Source organism: Oryza sativa, chromosome 9, assembly GCF_034140825.1.
Source record: "Oryza sativa Japonica Group chromosome 9, ASM3414082v1".
In the NCBI taxonomy this organism is placed as follows: Eukaryota; Viridiplantae; Streptophyta; class Magnoliopsida; order Poales; family Poaceae; genus Oryza; species Oryza sativa.
In genome coordinates this window covers 21,874,000-21,894,170 of record NC_089043.1, presented here as the reverse complement: position 1 = coordinate 21,894,170, position 20,171 = coordinate 21,874,000, and the positions used below count along the sequence as shown (strand labels likewise).

Here is a 20,171-nt window from a genome sequence, read left to right as displayed (position 1 = left end):
GGCAGCGGAGGAGGTTAGGTACTTGCTTGAGCCGTTGAGGGAGGGATAGGGGACACAGAATACCACCACATCTTCGCTCGTGAATGCGGCGGCGTTGCTGGTGACGGAGCGCGTCGTTGGCTTCGCTGCCGCGGACAGCAGATGGATGGGGAAAAAATCAGCACCGGCGGAGGCGTGGATGCGGGGCGAGCGTGCCATTTTTTCCAGTACCGCGATCGTAGACGGCAGATGGATGGGAAAAAATCGTCCGGTGGGGCATGGATGCGGCGCAACTGCTCCGTTTCTGCGCTCGGATGGAGGAATAGATGAGAAAGAACCGATGCGGAGAGGGAGGAAAGAAAGAGCACAGCGAGGGAGAAAAGCGGCGGTGTGACTCCGGAATCGTTCCGCTTCTCTTTTCTGTTTCCCAATCGTATCCTTTCAAGATGGACGGCCAGATTTAATCTTGTACCTCCCGGTACTAGTACCGGCCGGTACAGGCTGTCAGACGGGAGTAAAACTCAGAGGAAAATCTTCTACTGGATGGTTGAGGCTAAATGCTACATAGATGCACTGTGAAAGGCCTTAAAGGAGTATAGATGAAAGTTGCAGTGAGAAAAAAGGCAAAAAATAAAAACATAGAGAGAATGTTGAAATATGTTACACATAGAAACTTAGAAAACACGAGTTATTTTAACTTGTATTTTGTTTATAGCACAGATGTGGATATATTTTGGAAAAGATTTATGTAAGCAATGTTTAATAATTTTCTAAAAAGTATAGGAGTAAAATCTAGAGCGGGTAGCAGATCTTCTTCCTTTGTTATGGTATTGGATTATCTTTTTTTTTCAACTGAATATTATGACTAATCCTAATTAAGCATGCTACACTATACGCCAATTGGAATCTTTCTGGGTAACTGTTTTGGCAAACAAAAGGACAAGACAAGAATATGAAACCGTGAGGTGAGTCGAGCTTGTGTACAAAAAGGAACTGGACAACATACTGCCGGCGACCTCAGTATTCAAATGAGCACTAACCTGAAGAATTCTTCAAGGTTCCAATACTAATAGTTTGAGCATATTATCCTTCCACCAACTGAGGCCCTGACCAATATAAGCAATCGAGCACCACTCTAATCTCCCTCACATTGGCAGAAACACAGCAACTAAACCATTTCATCGTAAATGATGAGCAACACACTATCCTTTAGCTTCGTTCTCATCATTTGCGTGGCAGCATTGCACGCAAATGGATCGCCAGAAGAGGCCAGATTCAGAGAGTTCGTGCGATCCAGAAGGAGCAGCACTGTTACTGTCAGTGGCAGCAATGGCTACAGTGCACATGAGCCAGGAGCAAGAGTTAGCAGTAGACTCAAAGAAGAGTACTCTGTCTCCGACCAGAGCAATCTGAAGGCCGCCGATAAGATCACGGCGCTGCCTGGCCAGCCCAAGGGCGTCGGCTTCAATCAGTACGGCGGGTACGTGACCGTCGACGAGATGAACGGCCGTGCTCTCTTCTACTACTTCGTCGAGGCGACGACTGACGCCGCGGCAAAGCCACTCCTCCTGTGGCTCAATGGAGGCTAGTCTACTGTCTCTCTACTGGCATACATAGTTACATTATTCTCAATGCACTGCCTGAAACTTTACTGTTGATACAGCTCGTCCTCTGTCTGAAACTGTGTTAATTGATGTTCAGGTCCCGGGTGCTCGTCAGTTGGCTATGGAGCAATGATAGAACTTGGTCCATTCAGGATAAACAGCGACAATAAAACACTCAGCAGAAATGAGTACGCCTGGAACAATGGTTAGACACAGCAATAGCAGTTGCAATTTATACTACCACCTACTTAGTAGTAGAAGTCATAAATCAATGACTTAGATCGCTTATACAAATGATAATAAGATCGCTTCTACTAATGATAATACAAATAGGAGAATATTAATAGTAAAGATCACCGAAAAAATACTCACAGTTTTAGTAGTATGTGTTTTCTAAGCATTTTGCACTTATGCTCTTTACAGTTCTTTTCAAGAGAATCCATGCCTGTAGACCTCTTATAATGTGTGCACACACAAAAATTTGCGCAAGCAGCATATATATGATTATGATTAAACTGCCGTTGCATGAGGAAATTAGTTTCAGAGTACTAGTTTCACTTTGCCGAAATTTTTTCAGTGGCTAATGTGCTCTTCCTGGAATCGCCTGCTGGTGTGGGATTTTCTTACTCCAACACATCTTCTGACTACGACAAGAGCGGCGACCAAAGAACAGCCAATGACTCGTACATCTTCCTAGTCAATTGGCTTGAGAGGTTCCCGGAGTACAAAGGACGTGCCTTCTACATCTCTGGCGAGAGCTATGCTGGACACTACGCTCCACAGCTTGCAGCCACCATCCTGACTCACAACATGGAGAGCAAGAGAATGATCATAAACCTACAGGGTATACTGGTGCGTGAAATTCAGAGACTGAAACATTTTGCATTGTTTTTTTTTAACAGAAAATAGCACTAGAGTGCCTTTTCATTGAATAGAGCGGGAGAAAATACAACCCCTAGGGGCAACAGGAAAAAATCGAGAAACTGTAGCTATACACTATACATAGTGCGGGATTAACTCGCGCAGCCGCTTAGCCCCTGCTAAAGCCCAAAGGCTAGCCTCTTCTTTGATTTTTGACAGGAGGAAACTCGTTGCCACCTCTTTGTGGTCAAAGATTCGCCGATTTCTCTCCTTCCAGATTTCCCATACAACTAGAAGGATGAGTGATCGGAGTCCTTTCTTCGGAACATTTGGCGTGTTTGCGATGTTCTCCCACCACTGTTGTACTGACTGTGCCTCCTCCCATTGAGCCGGCTCAATTTGCTGATATCCCACCCATCCAGCAACAAGGCCCCACATCCTTTTAGTGTATCTACAAGTGGCAACGAGGTGCAGCGCCGTCTCAGCCTCACAGCGGCACAGAGGACAACATCCGTTGTTTTGCCAACCCCTGGTCGCAAGTCGATCTGAAGTCCAGACTCTATTTTGGATGATGAGCCAAGCATGAAATTTACATTTCCCCGGTGCCCAGACTTTCCAGATTAAGGAGTTGAAGCTTGTGCTCGGCGTTCCTTGGCATTGCGCATGGTAGGCCGAGGAGGCCGTGTAGCGTCCACTGCTTGTGAATTTCCAGGTAATCTGGTCCGGTTCTCCAGTGTCTAAGTGAATATTCCGGACCGCTTTCCATAGGGCGACTAGTTGTTCGACGAGGTGTACTGTAATAGGAGAGTGGGATTCCAAAGCCAGATCTTGAACCCAGGCGTCGTCCTCCTTTCCATTTCGATCATTTTGCAATGTTAAAACTGAACTTTTTCAAACATTTTGTCATGGTTAGCAGTTTAGCACTAAGTATGCCTCTACTTGTTCAGGTTGGCAACCCTTGCCTTGACGAGTTCAAGAACCTGAAGGGGCAAATTGACTACTTGTGGAGTCATGGGGTGATATCAGATGAGGTGCTGGCCAACATCACCAAGAACTGCAGGTTCAGTCCGTCAGACGGTAAAGCATGCTCTGATGCTATGGACGCATTTGATTCTGGTAACACCGATCCCTACGACATATACGGACCGGTTTGCATCAACGCACCCGACGGAAAATTCTTCCCCAGCCGCATTGTAAGAGATACAAAGGGTCACCTCCTCCATGGAGTACTATTTGCTCGAGTCTTTTGTGTGTGTTCTGAAAATTGTTTCTGTTTCTAAATTGTGCAGGTGCCAGGCTATGATCCATGCAGCAACTACTACATCCACGCTTACCTTAACAATCCCGTGGTACAGAAGGCTCTCCATGCTAGAGTGACAACGTGGTTAGGCTGCAAGTGAGATCTCTGAGCAGAGTACTAATGAGCTAACAGTATGCATCCACTTTAACAATTTCTTCTTGAACTGAGCTTAGAAACTTGCACTGGAAAGATGCACCAGTGTCCATGGTGCCAACGCTCAAATGGTTGATGGAACACGGATTGCCAGTGTGGTTGTATAGGTAAGATTGCTTCATGTCTCAGATCAAACTGTAACCACTACATTTCTGCCGAAATGCAAGCTTGTGACAACTGACAACTAACAAATACTCAAACCAGACTAACTAATACTCCCTCCATTTCAGGTTATAAGACTTTCTAGCATTGTTCATATTCATATAGATGTTAATGAATCTAGACACACACATATATTTAGATTCATTAACATATATATGAATGTGAACAATGTTAGAAAGTCTTATAATATGAAACGGAGGAAGTACATATCTGCCAAAATGCAAGCTTGTGGCAAATATTCAAATCGAACTGTAACTAGTACTATATTTCTAAGGTAATTTTACCATCCTTAAAAAGATAACAAGAGATACTATATTTTCTATTATAAAATTTAGTAACTCTAAATACTAGATACCTCCAGATACCGAATTTTTAGTGCAAAGTCTAATTACCTCAGGGTACTTTCTCAAAAACCACAAAATTTCTCATATATACCAAAATGCAAGCTTGGGAGTTGTGACAAGTACTCAACCTTTTTTCCAGCGGCGACCTCGACTCCGTGTGCCCGCTCACAGCCACGAGGTACTCCGTCGGTGACCTCGGCCTCGCCGTCACTGAACCATGGCGCCCATGGACAGCAAACAGAGAGGTAATACGAACATGAGCACAAATTCAGAAATTATAATCTCCCCTGTTCTGTTCTGACTGAAAGAAAAATATGTCCTTTTCGCGTCAGGTTGGAGGGTATGTTCAGCAATACACGGGTGGGCTAGTGTTCATCTCCGTAAGGGGAGCTGGCCATCAGGTCCCTTACTTCCAGCCTGAGAAAGCACTCATCGTTGTCAGCTCCTTCCTGAGGGGAGCACTCCCGCCTTATGTCAAACAGCAGTAAATTTTTGTCGTGTGATGTATGCAGCATTCCTGTATGAAATACGTGAATCCAAAATGTTGATTCTTCTTGCCTGAAAACAGTTTCAGGACTATTGAGTCTTGATGAAAGTTGGGAAATCCCTGGACTTCGCCAGTGTTCCGGGCTTCCTGCGATTCACGGGGTTTATAGAATCTCCGCCCTGCTCCATGCGCGGCACGCCGGCAACGAGAGTGGTGATGGTAGGTACCTTTGTCGCCGCTAGTTGGTTGGGGTGGAGATCTGGAAATGGCCTTGCTATGGCGAACATCGTCTAGCCCTGGCCCCTGGGCCGGTGTATAGATGGCCAAACCCAACGACCCGGTCCACGGCACGGAGATTTGGCCCAGCCCAAACACGGCATGCCCTGGCTGTTGTCGGGTCCATGCAGGCTCAGCCCGACTGTGTCTGGGTCTCTTCCTTCGCACGATGTGTTGGCTCGGCATGGGCCGCTCCAACATTCATAGAGGCAAAATAGATGACAGACGCAAGGTAGACTTATTTTAACCATATAAGACACGGCCAAAGAGATGAGGGACGCAAAATAAACTTATTTCCAGCCATATAAGACATGGCCCAAAGAGATAATTGAGGCAAAATAGACTTATTACAAGGAGGAGCACGGTGGGCTTATCGTGCCTTCGGCCAGCCTGGCACAACTCAACTAATCTCGGGACGTGTCTGGTCATTCCAGGCCAGTTTAGTAGTTACCGTTTAGCCTAAGGGGGGGCGGATTTAAGCGTTGGGTGACTGGGTCAATGCTCGGCTGAATTAATCTATGATAAAATATTCGAATAAAGAGAAATATTATAACTTTCGCCTATCCTTTTTCATAAGACATGGATAACCAAGCTATTGAACAAGAAGCATATCAAATTGAGTGAATCCAAAAGAGGGAACACGGCTACACGAACTAGGCATACTCCTAGACAATAGGACGGGGCCAAGGTGGTTGAAGCAAGGCTAAGAACGATGGAGGCATGCTAGCATCGGCACAACATCGATGTAAAATGGATGAAAGGAAAGAGCGAAACGGAATGTGTTGCTGGGGGTTCAATGGCAGCGAGAGGTGCATCAAGCATGGTTCTGTGATCGTAAGAGAAAAACAAAGAGGAGAGGGGTAGGGGCAGATAAGAGGGTACATGGAGACATCGCCTGGGAGACAAATATATTTGGGAGCTAAAAGCGGATATGAGAGGAGGCATATGGAAGAGGTAGCCACTAAAGATGGTGGCGACGGGGAGGATGGTGTTGGTTGGGGTGGAAAACATCCTAGAGGTGGAGGACAAGCCCCACCCATCGTCCTTTCACACGAGGGAGCCAAATCATCTGAAATGGGCATTGTGCCAACCATATCCAACACATAGTTGTGTGCCCTTTATCAATCACCAAGCTCCCTTACACACCACCACAACTATCCATTGCACCCTTAAGCTACAACCGACATAATTTGGCACAGATCTAGCCCCAAAACCGTCGATCTCATTCGCAAGTGCATGTAGCTGTTTTTGAGTGATCGACGGTGATTGTCGTTGCTCTGGACGTCACCTTCGCCGCCACAACCCGCTCATGCCAATCTCATGTGCTAGTCTCAAGCCCCCAGATTTGACAATTAGGGGGAGGGGGCTAGGGTAAGAGAAGAAGAGGTAGGAAGTTTGCTGAGAGAGGTGGTGGTGGAGGAGAGTGTCGTTGGCAGCGGCGAAGTGTTTGCAGGAGCGGGCTCAGAAGTATCACCTCTCAGGTCACCTATCTGCATATTGCTCCCCCCAAGGCACAATCTCACTGAGACGTCGATTTTTCATTCATCTCAGAACGAATTTCGCTTGAAATTTAATGACTACTTAATAGAAACCGTTCGAGATGCACATTGCAAGTTAGCTCGAGATGCTCAAAATTTACAAAGTTCATTGACATTGTGAACCGTTCCAGCTTATTGCAGATCGACATGCAATAAGAGTAATGTCAGGTTTTTCAGTTTCGCAATAAGACATTAAATAAGACATGCAAAAGGTATAGAGTAGATAGGTTGTAGTTTTGTCAGGTTTTTTTCCTGTTATTCTAGGCATGTCCAGTGTAATGTCTTATCGGCGAAGGGCCTGGGTTGCCAGAGCGTGGATGGCGGCGGTGATGGTTTCTGGAGGTGGAGCTGAGAGATTTGAAGGTCTGCTAATGAATCAATGGATGGAGACTTCTTTTGGGGCTGCTGCTGGTTACAAGCAGTGTGAAGGTAACGACAACCTTGGAGCTTTGAGCGGCATCGCACCGTGCGGCAGCGCCCGTAGTAGCAGGAGCCTGGGTGCTCTGTGCAGTGGTGTTGCTCTGTGTGGTGGCGTAGATGGACATGAAACCTTTGTTGTTGCCTCCAGCTACTGCCTTCATTTGACGGTGAAAATCTCCCATGGTGTCTTCTTTTTCCGATCTGAATCTCTTCTTTGTTCACAGCTTGCTCCTCTCAATTTGCTGCGTCATACTCCAGTTTCTGTCTGAATTTGGGCTCTCACTGCTTTTACAAATCTTCAGCAATCCTTGGCCTTCTGCAAAGACAGATGTTCTATTGCACCCATCTGAATTTTCCTGTGATGTTGGCTACCTGTTCTTTGAAATCTTACTTCCTTTGGTTTCAAAATAGCAGTATCCATACAGGGTCTACCGTTCGAGTTGAGCACTTCCTGCTCCTCAGATCTAATGGGAGACTCCGTGGAATCATTGTGTTGAGTCCGATGATGCCTACACCAAAATCTACGGCTCAGCAACTTACCTCCAATTTGTGCCATTTCTGTGGTAAAGCTTTCCGGTCTGTCAAACGGTGAGCATATCAATGGAGGCCCAAGGATTCAGTCGTCACGGCTTTGCCGTAGAACTCTGTCGATCTGATTCTCCACTGCTGTTTAGTATCTACTGGAAGTTTGCTTCCTTAGACTGCTTGGTCTCTTCTCTGTTAGAGATGGTTGCTTACTTTACTCTGTATCCTTTTGTGATGTATGGGCTCTATGCCCTGAACTCTGTCTTGGTTAATAAAGTTGACTATGTTATCCTAAAAAAAACATGCTTTTTTGGATAACCGAAACCATATTAGGGTTTCAAAAACCGGTGTAACTGGACCATGGACTGGTGGTGCAGTTTCTGCTTAAGAAATATGAATTGAAACAAAAATTTAAATATAGAGTTATTTTTGGACAGTAAGATTTGATTACTAATAAAAAAATTAAATTTTGGATTAAAATTTTTATCCAGTAATTTCAGTCAAACCGGTATTCTAAACCCCCAAACCTACAAAGCGAGCTAACTCAATGTAAAAAAAAGAGGACAAGGGAAAAAAAAAAGATCAGATAGCGCACAGTAGGTATTTGAATAGTTTATTGTTCTACTTCAATAAGGTGCAGCTCCAGGTCAAAACTTCTTTTCTGGAAGAAGAGTTCAGCAGACCATGGCCAGTCAATAGGGCGGCTTAGTGGCGCTAGCTAGTTCGTGTAGTAATGTACTTTACATAACCAGTGACTGCATCTAGCTGACCTAGGAAACCGTCGTCTACCTTGTTCTTTTTTTCTTCTAGCAAGAGCTACTGCTAATGCTTGCGTGCCTAGCTCCAGTTTGAGGTGAAGCACAAGTGACCTCTTAGCTCACTTGTTGTTGGTTTCCGTAGAACGGGTAGGCGCCATAAGCAGCAGCGTACATGCCCGGATCAGCAGGGAACGGTGCAGGGTAGCCGTATCCACTGTAAAACGGCGAGGCTGCGTAGTACATCCCGTTGTTCCACTGACTGCCATTGTCACTCCTCAACTGTACATGGTCAAGAAATGGAGTCTCAGGTCCTTTTGCCTATGTTTACTGCACAATTTTACAGTTCCTCTGGTGGAAATGTAGCAAGGGGGAAGATTGTACCTGCTTGTTTGCTGGATTGCGTCCCCACGAAAGACGCACGGTCTGTTTCCCAATGGTGCTTCCGTTCAGTCCTTGCAATGCATCTTCCGCATTCTTCCTGGAAAAAGGAACACATTGACAATGTTAATCAGATCTTGTCAATGGGACAGGAACAGAGGAAATTTACCCTTAGAAAACAAATATGGGTTGAAATTACCTCTGAACAAACTGCACAAAGCCGCACTGTTTCCCAACTGGGATCTTTACCGATGAAATTTCACCGTATTGCGAAAATGTTTGCCTAAGGTCATCTTCACTAACATTTGGATCAAGCCCACCGACAAATACCTACAATAAGTTACTGGACGGTTATAGAAGGAAAAATTCGTATACACATAAGACTTTATGGGTAAATACATCTGTACTCACAGTTGTGTTTGTCAAATCTCCATCTGATCGAGCAGCTGAACCAGTAGGTCCAGAAGTACCTATACCGAGAAACATAGTTAGAAAATAGGAATTAAGTGTCTTAATAGGAACACCTGTATAAGATTGTCAAAGCAAGTTTTATCCCATCCACTGTTCACTCTATAAGGCAATAATGCACTATCATTCTCAGGTTTGGTATATTAAATTATCTCAGATTTTCAAAACCAATCCCTGTATTCTAAAAAGAATAATATATGAATCGAGCACGAGGTTAAATCTGAAAATATCTGCGACAATTAACAGATATCAAGCATGTCCGATGTTCATCCAAAATTACAATTAGGTAAAATAATATAAAAATATTTCCAAGGTGTGAAAAGACTAAAATTGTGTTGTTCATTGTTCTTCTGAAGGGAAAATGCAGGGAAAGTAGCATTTTGTTGGAAAGGCATTGTAGGACCTTATAGATGAAACCGGAAGATTGCAAAAATGATATACACAATAATGACATCAAACACCAAAGACCATCAATTACTAACTCAAATGATGTACTCAGAAGCATGGAGAAGGATACTATATTCCTAAAAAAAATTAGGGAGATATGAGCAAAAGTAAAATATGGGATGCTGCAAGATTGATGAACAATTCAAGATAATACAACTAAAGTCTGAATGAAAATAATTAAATAAATATACATTTTTCTTTTTGAAAAAGAGTACAAGAGAAATTTAAAAGGAAGGGGAAAATGCTAACAAAATTAGAGAGTGAACAGTGACAGGAAACCATAGTACATGACAGCAAATTTATAGAGTCCATATCTTCAAAAAAAAAAAGAGAGTCCATACTATCTTCTGCTATACTACATTAATGGACAGAAAGACTCGCAAATTTAGGGGTACTAGCGTTGAAATTAAGGATCTATTAAACAAATAATGCTTGGTATGAATGTACTAGTGTTGACCCCAAAAAAGAACTGAATTAGATACTTGTGATTGAACCTGAGGTTTTTCTGGGAGTTGCAGGGCCAATTCTCATTGGCCTGGTAGAGCAATACACACCATTCATCTCAGTCATGGCATGTGTCTTCTCGTTATCATCTCCAAATCTCACAAAACCATAGCCCTTTGATCTACCAGTATTAGCATCAATAACAACTTTCGCACCTTTGACAGAGGAGTACCTTTTGGAGAAAGTCTCTAGTAATGTGGTATCATTGACATCAGAAGCAAGGTCGCCTACAAATATGGAATGATCTGAAGCAATATCTGAACGTCTGTCCCCCATGCTAAATGATGCCCAATTTATCCTAAAAGGTTGGTCAGTGTTTGGCATTATATGACCAGCAAATCCTTCAAGTACTTTCTCAGCAGCAGCATGACTGTAGAACTCTACAAATCCATAACCCTCCGATTGTCCAGTTTGCTTATTACGAATAACCTTTATTGCTACAACCTGAAACATATTCAAACCTATGAGCTTGAACTTGCAATGTCAAAATAAGAACAGAAGGCGTAGAATTGCATCAAATGACACTTTCCGGTTAATTAGGCACACTAACCTGTATACTCATCCAACTGATTGACATGCTAAAAAATGCTATAAAAGCATAAGACTTTTAATTTCTTCAATATACTAAGAGGAGCATGATGCTCCATATTGTCATTGAATACAATGAATGTAGCAAATTATGAAACCTTATGAACGAACTTTTTGTATGTTCAGCCTCCTAAAAACTAGCATAGAAGGGAACAGGAAAAGCTAGTGTACCGCTACAAACAGAAACTCCATAAAAAACAACTAAAGGAGAGGTCACATCTTCAGTACAAACTGTAAAGTCCTAATTAGAATCAATCTGGTGTTTGGAAACATCATTTATCACTATTATTTTCTCGTTTTGTTTGTGTCCACCAACATCTTTTTAGATAATGAAAAAGAGTATTACACCTTCCTTATATAAACACCGGTTCACCAAAAGTTGTGGAACTATTTATGTGGCCATCAGCTCCTTAGTATCCGCGTACGTAAAGAAAACATTCCCTATATCATTATATGAAAGAAAAAGAAACAAGAAACCTTCAAACCGTCCATCTCCTAAACACAGCACAAGCCTAAAATTAGTCGACCAATGAGAGATGCAACAGATGGACGGCAATGGTACACCGTACACACCAAGGATGACGCTACCCACCAACCTGGCACATCAGGCCGAACATACGAACAAACGAACATTTCCCATCGCCAGTACAGGAAGGAAGGACGGGCATATCGGCGCAGCCAATCTGATGAAACGAAACGAGGCCACTGCACTGCAAGTCCCAGTTCCAGCTCGCAGATCCATGCCTTCCGTTTGCCCAGCGGTTGCTACAAACTGCTAAGCCATTTCCCTTTTTCAGCACTGTGACCCAATCATTTGTACCCATCTCTGCTGCTCTCACTGCACCGCACCTAGCTTGTTTTTAAGATCCCCCCCCCCCCCCCCCTCTCTCTCTCTCTCCTACCTCGCGCAACCCAAGAAATGGATCACATTTTGGAAAGGAAACTTAGCAGCACATCAAAATGACATTTTTTTAGTTAATGTAGAGATGGATAAGCACGTACACATTCGTTCCACTGGCTTGTCACATCAAGACGAGGAAAGATGAGTCAGGTGACGAAAAGAAACGATTTTTTTCGTAGGTTTGGGTTGGGGATGGCAAGGCCGTGGCCAAGATCTGTACTTTTTTTGGGTAAAAGGCGTGGCGTGCTCTCAATCTCACTCACCTCGCCGGTGTAGCCGAAGCAGCTGTGGAGGTAGTTCTCGTCCATCCAGTAGTGGAGGTCGCCGACCCAGATGGTCTTGTTCTCCTCCTGCCCGCCGCCGCCGCCCTGCGCGTGCGGCGCCGGGGAGCCCATCGCCACGGCCACGGGCGGCGGCGCCGCCCGCGGCTGCGGCGGCGGCGGCGGGCCGACCGCGTGGAACGGCACGAAGTGCGGGGCGAACTGGGGCGGCGCCGGCGCCATCTGGTGCTGCATTACCATGGCCGCCGCCCCCGGGGGCGCGAACGGCATGGCCACCCAATGAGGCGGCGGCGGCAGCGCCGCCTGGGGCGGCGGCGGCGCCGCCACCACCTGCTGCGGCTTCTGCACCACGTCCCCGCCGCCGCCGTTCGCCACCACCGCCTGCATGGTCGTCACTCACCTCCGCCTCGCGCTCTCTCGCTCGCTCGCTGTCTCTGCGGCAACGCCTGTGTGTGAAGAGGAAGAGAGGATTTGGAGGCGAGAGGAGGGAAGAGGAGGAGAGGAGAGCTCGCGGGATGCTAAATAAAGCAGGCGGCGGCGGAGGATATGGGGGCGCGAGAGCCGTCCGATGGTGCCGCGTGGATGGCTTCGCGACCGTCGCTTTGGGATTTTGACCGGATCCGCGTCGATGTCGGCCTCCTGACCAAGCCTTGCCCCTGCGGGTTACACGTACAGCCGTTTCTGACTTTCGATTAGGGTGAGCGGGTGAGGAGTGGATGCAGCGCCACAGATGATAATGATAAAATACTAGTATTAGTTTAGTTAATATTGATATTCTCTCCGATTCATTTCATAATTGACAGCCGTAACTATTTACTTTTTAAGCATTTATCAAATCAATGGTATTCTTTTAATATTTACAAATACAAGAAAATAATAACATTATTAAAGTGTGATATGCTTTAAATATTTTAGCTTTCCTCTAACAATTCAAAGCAACTAATTGTCAAAGCTTAAATAGGAAAGTTGAAATTGACATATATTAAGAAACGGAATGAATAGCATGGAGAATATATAAAACTCAAATGAAAACTCTTGAAAATATAAACGATGGTAAAAATTATAAGAAATTAATATATGTATAAGCTAATAAAAGATATTTTTTTAATAAATTAGGTCTTGTTTTGCAAAGTGTACATTGTATTACCTCAGGACTCACAGGAAGAAATATGAAGTGGATAGTAAATGCTTTAACTCAAAAACCTATTTTACAGGAGCAGGATCAGATAAAGTTGCTGTAAAGTAGGAGTTTTAAGCTTTGAAGATAGGGTTAATTCTAATGGTCGTGTTGGAGGAGGAAATTTGAGGTGTGAGTTGATTCTAATGGTCGCGTTGGAGAACGAAATTTGTGGTGTGGGTGAAAGTACTATATTTAGTAGGAAAGCTTAAAGCAGCATATTTGTTGGGCCTAATGCAGCTTATCTAGAAATCAATAAAGTGGTCAAATGAGAGAACTTATCTAAATAAAACGAGTTAACCAAATCTAATATCATAAAGATTTGACTTACAACATGCATCCTAAAATATAATGACAAGGTTTATCCTTCTTCAAACCATATGTAGTCTTGCAATAACTTATTTCTTGAGATGAATTAATTATAGGTTATTTAGCAAAGACAAACGAGTGTCTCCTTAAATGTGGATAAGTGGGCTCTCTTTCTATTTAAATCAATCATAAAAAAATTATGTAAAATCAAATATAATATATGTTACACCATAAATTGTTGATTATACCTAGCCACAAAATTAGGACAAATTCACTTCATGCACACAATCTGTACTCCCTTGTTCAATAAATATTTGATGCTTAGAAAAGGTTTGATCAAACTTTAATATTCTGATCATTAATTTTATATCAAAATTAATTTATAGAATCTGATAAGTTTATGGTAGTAAGATAGTGCTTTTCGAGGAAAATTTATATATACTAAACTTTCAGCTAAAAATTTAAGAAATTATTGGTGGTTGGTATTTAAAAAAAATGACCAAATCTTATCTCAAGCATCAAATATTTATGACAAAAGGTAGGAATGAAAATGGTTGGAAAGCAAACTTAACAATTTTCATAACCATTGTCGTGACCTTGGGTTACGGTAAAACACAAATTCCCCGCCTATCTTGAGAATTAACTCGAATAGAAATGCAAAATGTGTGAGATGATATTTTGCTATTAGTTATGTCTTGTCTTGTTGCAGTATTATGACCGACTTATATGGTTCCAGAGGTACATGTGAAGTTACAATCTTACCTTTGAGGGTGCACAGGAAGTTACTGCAATACCCCTATAATGCTAGAAACCCTAAGGGTATAGTTGTACATTTGTGTGGTCTCTAAAGCTTCAGGTGCCAGCTTGCAAGAGTGGTTGGAGCAGTCCCCATGGTATCTTCTTGAGGAATATTCCTAGTTCGATGGCGTAACCTTCAAGCTTCATCTGCCCTGATCGACTAGTACTTACCTTCAAATGCTTCTTTCTAGACATCGGTCGTTTAGTATTTACCTGTCATATTAAGTCGAGAAGTGTTTGCCACAAGCAAAAACCTCTTTGGTTGGTAAAAGTCTTGCCATTCTACTGTATCAGTAGATCCAAAAGTATTTACCATAAGTAAAAGTCTTGCCATAGATAAAAGCCTTGTCATAAGTAAAAACCTTGTCATAGGTAAAAACCTTATCATAAGTAAAAGCCTTGTTATAAGTAAAATCTTGCCATAAGAGCCTTGTCATAAGTAAAAAAAACCTTGTCATAAGTAAAAACCTTGTTATAAGTAAAACCTTGCCATAAATAAAAAACCTTGCCATATGTATAGATCTTGCCATAAGTAAAAGCCTCTTTGATCAATGGGTGAGAGTGTTTCGGTCTATTAGGATCTTTGATCAGTGAGTGAGAGTGTTTCGGTCGAATAGGGGATGGTATGTGCCTCCTGCTACAACAACCATATTTTTGTCCGAAACGGAATCAGAACGGTAAAGCCGATAACAAAAATGGTACTGAAAATTAATTATGCAGATGGAAACATGTTAGTATGGATCGAAAACCGCTAATAAATGTCGAAAGCATTGAACTGTAAAATCACATATAACCAAATAAATTCTAGTTTATACTATGTACTTCCTCCGTCCCAAAAAAAAGCTAACCTAGAATAGAATTTATAAATACGATGAGTAATGTATTATAAAGATGGTAATTTCCACATAATAAATACAATAAAATAAGAAGCGGTTGGTAGAACAACAAAACCGTTTCCATTTATCATTTTTCTTGCCAGTTTCATTTCTGTTTTCAGCGTTTACCATTTCCCATATGATTTGTAGAAATCAGAAACGAGCGTCAATTTGTTGGGAATTTCCGCGACCGTTTTTAACCATAATAGGAGGGAGTATGTATCAGGTTTGCTGCCCAAGCCATTCTACTGTATCCTGAGTAATTTAGTTCAGTTATAGGTTAAGCCTGAAAATTTGTGAGGTCATGTGGTTTTCACTAGACCCTAGAATTCTTAATCTCCAACAGTAAACGCACCCTCTTGCCGGATGGATAATATACGCATTGGCGGCATGGCCTTTGCCCCAGACTCAGAAACCATAGAAAAAACCGGCAAAGTGCAAATTGCACCCACAGATTCAGACTCTAGCACTTGTCCACTCTCCCCCACCCCATCGCCACAGACAAAACACCATCACTCGCATAAAGAAAAGGAAAATGGCGCGCAGGCAGGCAGGCAGGCAGGCTGGGCAAAGATAATAGCACGATGCCAGGGCATTCCACCATCCCCTGCAACCTGGGTACATCGATGAACCCAGCACATATGGCTGGCTGGGCTCTCATCATCTAGCTCTAGTTGTGTGTGCGTGTGTGTAGTGTTCACCTGCAGACTCTCTCATGCTGTCATGCAGATGCAGCCCCAGTAGCTTGAGCTGGCCATGCGCCCATGCCGATGGCCTGGGCCCTGGAAAAGTTTGTGTGTCTGTGTGTGTGGATGATTCATTTGCTGCCATACAAACAAACAAACAAGGAGGGCGCCATGTGGTGGCAAGCAGGCATTGCTGCAAGTTGGGGGGTGTGGTCTGTCACCTCACTTTCAGCTCCTAATGATTTAAGAGTGTGTGTCTGCATTGGGCAGTGACAACTGACAAGGGTGGGGGACGGTGAATCTCAGAAAGTTGAGCTATAAGCCTGAGCTTTGGTGAAAGATGGGAGGGTAAAATGGAAGTGAAGGTAGATAGTATGGGAACTACTACTGTCTACTGTTGTTTGTTAGCTGCCATGCGATGATGTTGTCTGATGTTTTCCATCAATCAGATAAAAAATGACAAAACAGTGCACGGGTAGTTTTCTCTTTCCTTCTTTTGGGGGGTGGGGCGTGGGTATCTTCCCGTTTTCCCTTCATCCGTAGAATCTACAGGTGACCACCACAGATTAGGAATGGCAGTATGGCGTTGCTTCGTCAGTTCAGTTCAGCAAACTGTTGGCATGTCGCAGAGCTCAGCCTGACAGCGGAATGCTTCAATCCAGCGATCTATTATATTATTAATACAGCTCGAAACAAAGGCACCACGTTCACCGTGGGGGCTAGAAATTCCCACATTAATCGGAGAAAAAGAAAAGAAGAGTCAAAGTAGAAATACAATTAAAAATAGCTGAAATTCGGAATTAAAAATATGCAATATGGAAAGAGGAGTCCATATAGGAACCCAATACGTGATTAATCAAAATTCGAAATAAAAATAAAATAAAATCCAAAATTAGAAAAGGAAAGGAGAGTCCAAATAGAAATACAATTTAAAATAGCTGAAATTCGGAATTAAAAATAAGCAATATTGAAAGAAGTTTCCATATAAGAACCCAATACGAGATTAATCAAAATTCAAAATAAAAATAAAATAAAATCCAAAATTAGAAAAGGAAATAAGAGTTCAAGTAGAAATACAATTTAAAAATAGCTAAAATTCGGAATTAAAAATAAGGAATATTAAAAGAAGAGTCCATATAAGAACCCAATACGAGATTAAGTAAAATTCAGAATAAAAATAAATAAATCTAAAATTAAAAAAAGAAAATAAAAGAAGAGTTCAAGTAGGAATACAATTTAAAATTAGCTGAAATTCCGAATTAAAAATAAGCATACTGAAAAAAGAATCCATATAAGAACCCAATACGAGATTAATTAAAATTTAGAATAAAAAATAAAATAATATCCAAAGTTAGAAAACAATAAAAGAGAGTTCAAGTAGGACTAAAATTTTGAAACAACTGAAATTGAAAATAAAAAATAAAAACATTAAAATAACACAATACAGTATTAAATAATTTTTTTAAAAAAAATTCTAAAATTAGAAAAAGAAAAATAAGATTTCAATTAGGAATACAATTTAAAAATAACTAAAATTTTTGATAAAAATAAAGATTATTAAAATAAAAGACCATCTAAAACACATGACGAGATATATTAAGTAACATGCCTATAAAGGGGTAGAGTGGTGGCGGTTGATATGACATATAAAAATTGTTAATAAAACACCAAATAGAATCCTAATGACGATTAAAAGGAGAGACGTTAGGGAGGCCGTGAAGCAAACGAGTAAGGCGGTTGCCGGGATTTCTAGAAAGTAAAAAAAAACAATTTTTAGAATCACAATGATAATAAAGAGTAGGTGGCGGATGGGCTGTAGATCAGGGACATAGTGACATCGTTTGATGGCACTTCTAAAAATTATTAAAAATAAAACTACAAGTCCAATTTTTAAAGGTTCAGAACTTCTGAAAAGTAAAAAAATCAATGATAATCATGTTCGATTTTAAAATCAAAATGAAATAAAGAAGGGAGGCAGCGGGCGAGCCGTAGAGGATTACAATGGCAAAGCCGCTAACGGTTTGGCGGGACTTCTAAAAAGTAAAAATGAACTTAAACGATAATTATGTTCAATTTTTAAATTCTCAATGACAATAAAGAGATAAGACAATGGACGTGTCGTAGAGGAGTATAATAGCAACGTTTGACGGGACATCTAGAAATTATAAAAATAAAACCCAACGTGACAATAAACTCTAAAAACTATAAAATCCAATTTTTAAAGGTTCCAATAAGAATGAATAGAAATAGTGGTAGATCGAGCAAGCAAATAAAGAAGGAGATGAGACATAAGGGGTAGCAACTGGTGTGACTTTTAAAAACTATATAATTAGAAACACGATGATGATAAAATTTGGTCTTTCAAAGTCCTAAGACAATGAGATAGCTATTTAATAAATTTTAAGTAAAATCATACTTAAAAAAATATATGATTTTGTTTGGGTGCTAGCCGCGCAATTGCGCGGGCCACCCAGCTAGTTCTAGTAAAAATGACCTCAATCCGCTATCCTAATCCGGTGGTGCGCCATGACGAACTCACCACAGCAATTACATCGATCCTGCAATTACATTTTTCTTGACAGGATTTAAAAGAGAAATTAAAAGAGAGAGGTATTTTCTCAGCACAAACCTTATGGGCCAATTTCATGGAATCAAGAATTCTACCCGCAGATTATGGGCCAAAAATAAAAGCCCAAGAAATTTCTTTCTGCTGCTTTTATGGCTTTCGTTCCTTTTCTTGTCAAAATCAGCGGCTCCAGACTGAATATCTGTCAGGTAAAATCGCGCCTTCTGAAATCCACACGAGAAAAATACCTGCAGGCTTGTCTGCGCCACCGCTTCGCCGATGCCAAGATCGGCAGGATCTCTTGCTGTGCGTCGCATGTTAGCATTAGGCTTTACCACACGATGGCTGCCTCTGACCAAACCTGCATAGCTAGCTAGCTTCGTCTCTTCGTTTTATACACCAAGTTGCGCCACGACGTCGACAGGTTCAGGCTTCAGAGAGTGACAGAGAAAGGAAAGAGCAAGAAATTAACCAGCTCTCTTCCTTTTCGTACGGATTCAGCGTGCACGGATGAATTCAGGCCGGGAATATACTCACACGATGGCTGAGACCGGTGTTCAGTCAAATGTGGTTCAGAATCTTGGCCATATCATATTAACCGGGGGCAAAAAAGGAGTGCTTCCTAGATCTCTAGTTGGGAGAGGATCTCATGCATGCATGTTGTGTCCTTTTCAATCGATCTGATTTTCCTAATAATAACTAGAGAAGCTGTCATGAGATTCCTTATGTAAACAGGGGGTGATAATTAGCTTGAGTGATCAAGAAGATTATCGTAATTAATTGGATGCACGTACAGTCAAGGAATAATAACCAAGCTCATTTGGTTGACAGCTATGCAAGAGCAATATACTACTAAAGTCATGTATTAATAGCTTTGATGAATGCTTCTCTAGCTTGCTGATCAGTCCTACTATGCGAGTTTGTTTTTTGGTTAAATTTAAGCTCAGTGCTGAGGAAAGACTATATAGCTTGATACTGTTATAATCTGCCAGTTCAGCGTTGAACTGGTTAATGGGTTTAGAAATCTGAATTAAAGGTCAGAACCAAGTTGAACACATTCAGCGCCCAGAATCTGTGAACTGAGAAGAATTGCAACTTGCAATGAAGTGCCTGTACTACTTCATCATCAGTTCATATAATACGAAAAGAACGAAAGAAAAGGTTTCCGTTGTTAGATTTGCTATCGAGAAATTAAGATTCTGCTCCTCTGCATGGTTGGTTCCTAGGGTGGAGGAACTTTCTCAGTCGATGGCTCTCCTCCTTTCGATTCACTTTCTTTCCCTTTTCCTTGCCGGGCAACAGTTTCAAAATGGGCCTCCTCTTTGGAGTTTGGACAACACCAATAGGAGGTTTTGGAAACCCAACTGTCCAAACATCACAATAAGTCCATAACAGTTGAAGGATATGATTAAAAATCCAGTGCTTTTGTAGCATGCATATCAATGGAGGGCAAGTACTATGGGCATCAAGCACAAAGCCCCAAGATGCCATATAGGACTAAATAGTGAGGTGGAGGAGAGAAGAAGGATGAGAGATAAATAGTCACCTCTCATGCAAGAGGCAACCCCTACACAAATTTCAATAAACATATGAGAATATTAGAGATATTGGGGATTGTGTGGTAGAGGTAACCTATTATACATATCACCTCTTAATTTAATTATGTATTTCATGCATGAAATTGGATGTGGTAGTCACATCTACTATAAAACTTGCCCTCAGCAGTAGTAGTAGAGAATTTTTTTTCTCGAAAGACCAGCTTGGCGTTCTATTAATTTTAGGAGTA

General features: G+C 41.9%; 2 protein-coding genes across 3 annotated transcripts; one reads left to right on the top strand and one right to left on the bottom strand.

The window, feature by feature from the left end:
• Positions 1-1,169: 1,169 nt before the first annotated feature.
• On the top strand, positions 1,170-4,974 carry LOC136351654 (serine carboxypeptidase 1-like). Its single transcript, XM_066303913.1, has 8 exons — positions 1,170-1,563; positions 1,681-1,788; positions 2,161-2,435; positions 3,392-3,637; positions 3,734-3,840; positions 3,918-4,004; positions 4,543-4,648; positions 4,736-4,974. The coding sequence occupies exons 1-8, from the start codon at positions 1,170-1,172 to the stop codon at positions 4,889-4,891; spliced, it is 1,479 nt and encodes a 492-aa protein (XP_066160010.1). The 3' UTR covers positions 4,892-4,974.
• A 3,276-nt stretch (positions 4,975-8,250) lies between these two features.
• LOC4347299 (polyadenylate-binding protein RBP47) lies at positions 8,251-12,468 on the bottom strand. 2 transcript variants are annotated; one of them, XM_015757050.3, is made up of 6 exons: positions 11,957-12,468; positions 10,195-10,648; positions 9,197-9,255; positions 8,985-9,115; positions 8,789-8,885; positions 8,251-8,686 (listed from the first exon to the last, which is right to left on the bottom strand). In XM_015757050.3, the coding sequence occupies exons 1-6, from the start codon at positions 12,359-12,361 to the stop codon at positions 8,522-8,524; spliced, it is 1,311 nt and encodes a 436-aa protein (XP_015612536.1). In that variant the 5' UTR covers positions 12,362-12,468; the 3' UTR covers positions 8,251-8,521. The 2 variants fall into 2 exon arrangements, with proteins under 2 accessions (XP_015612536.1, XP_015612537.1); XM_015757051.3 differs by lacking the exon at positions 11,957-12,468 and adding an exon at positions 11,389-11,631.
• Between the last annotated feature and the right edge of the window lie 7,703 nt (positions 12,469-20,171).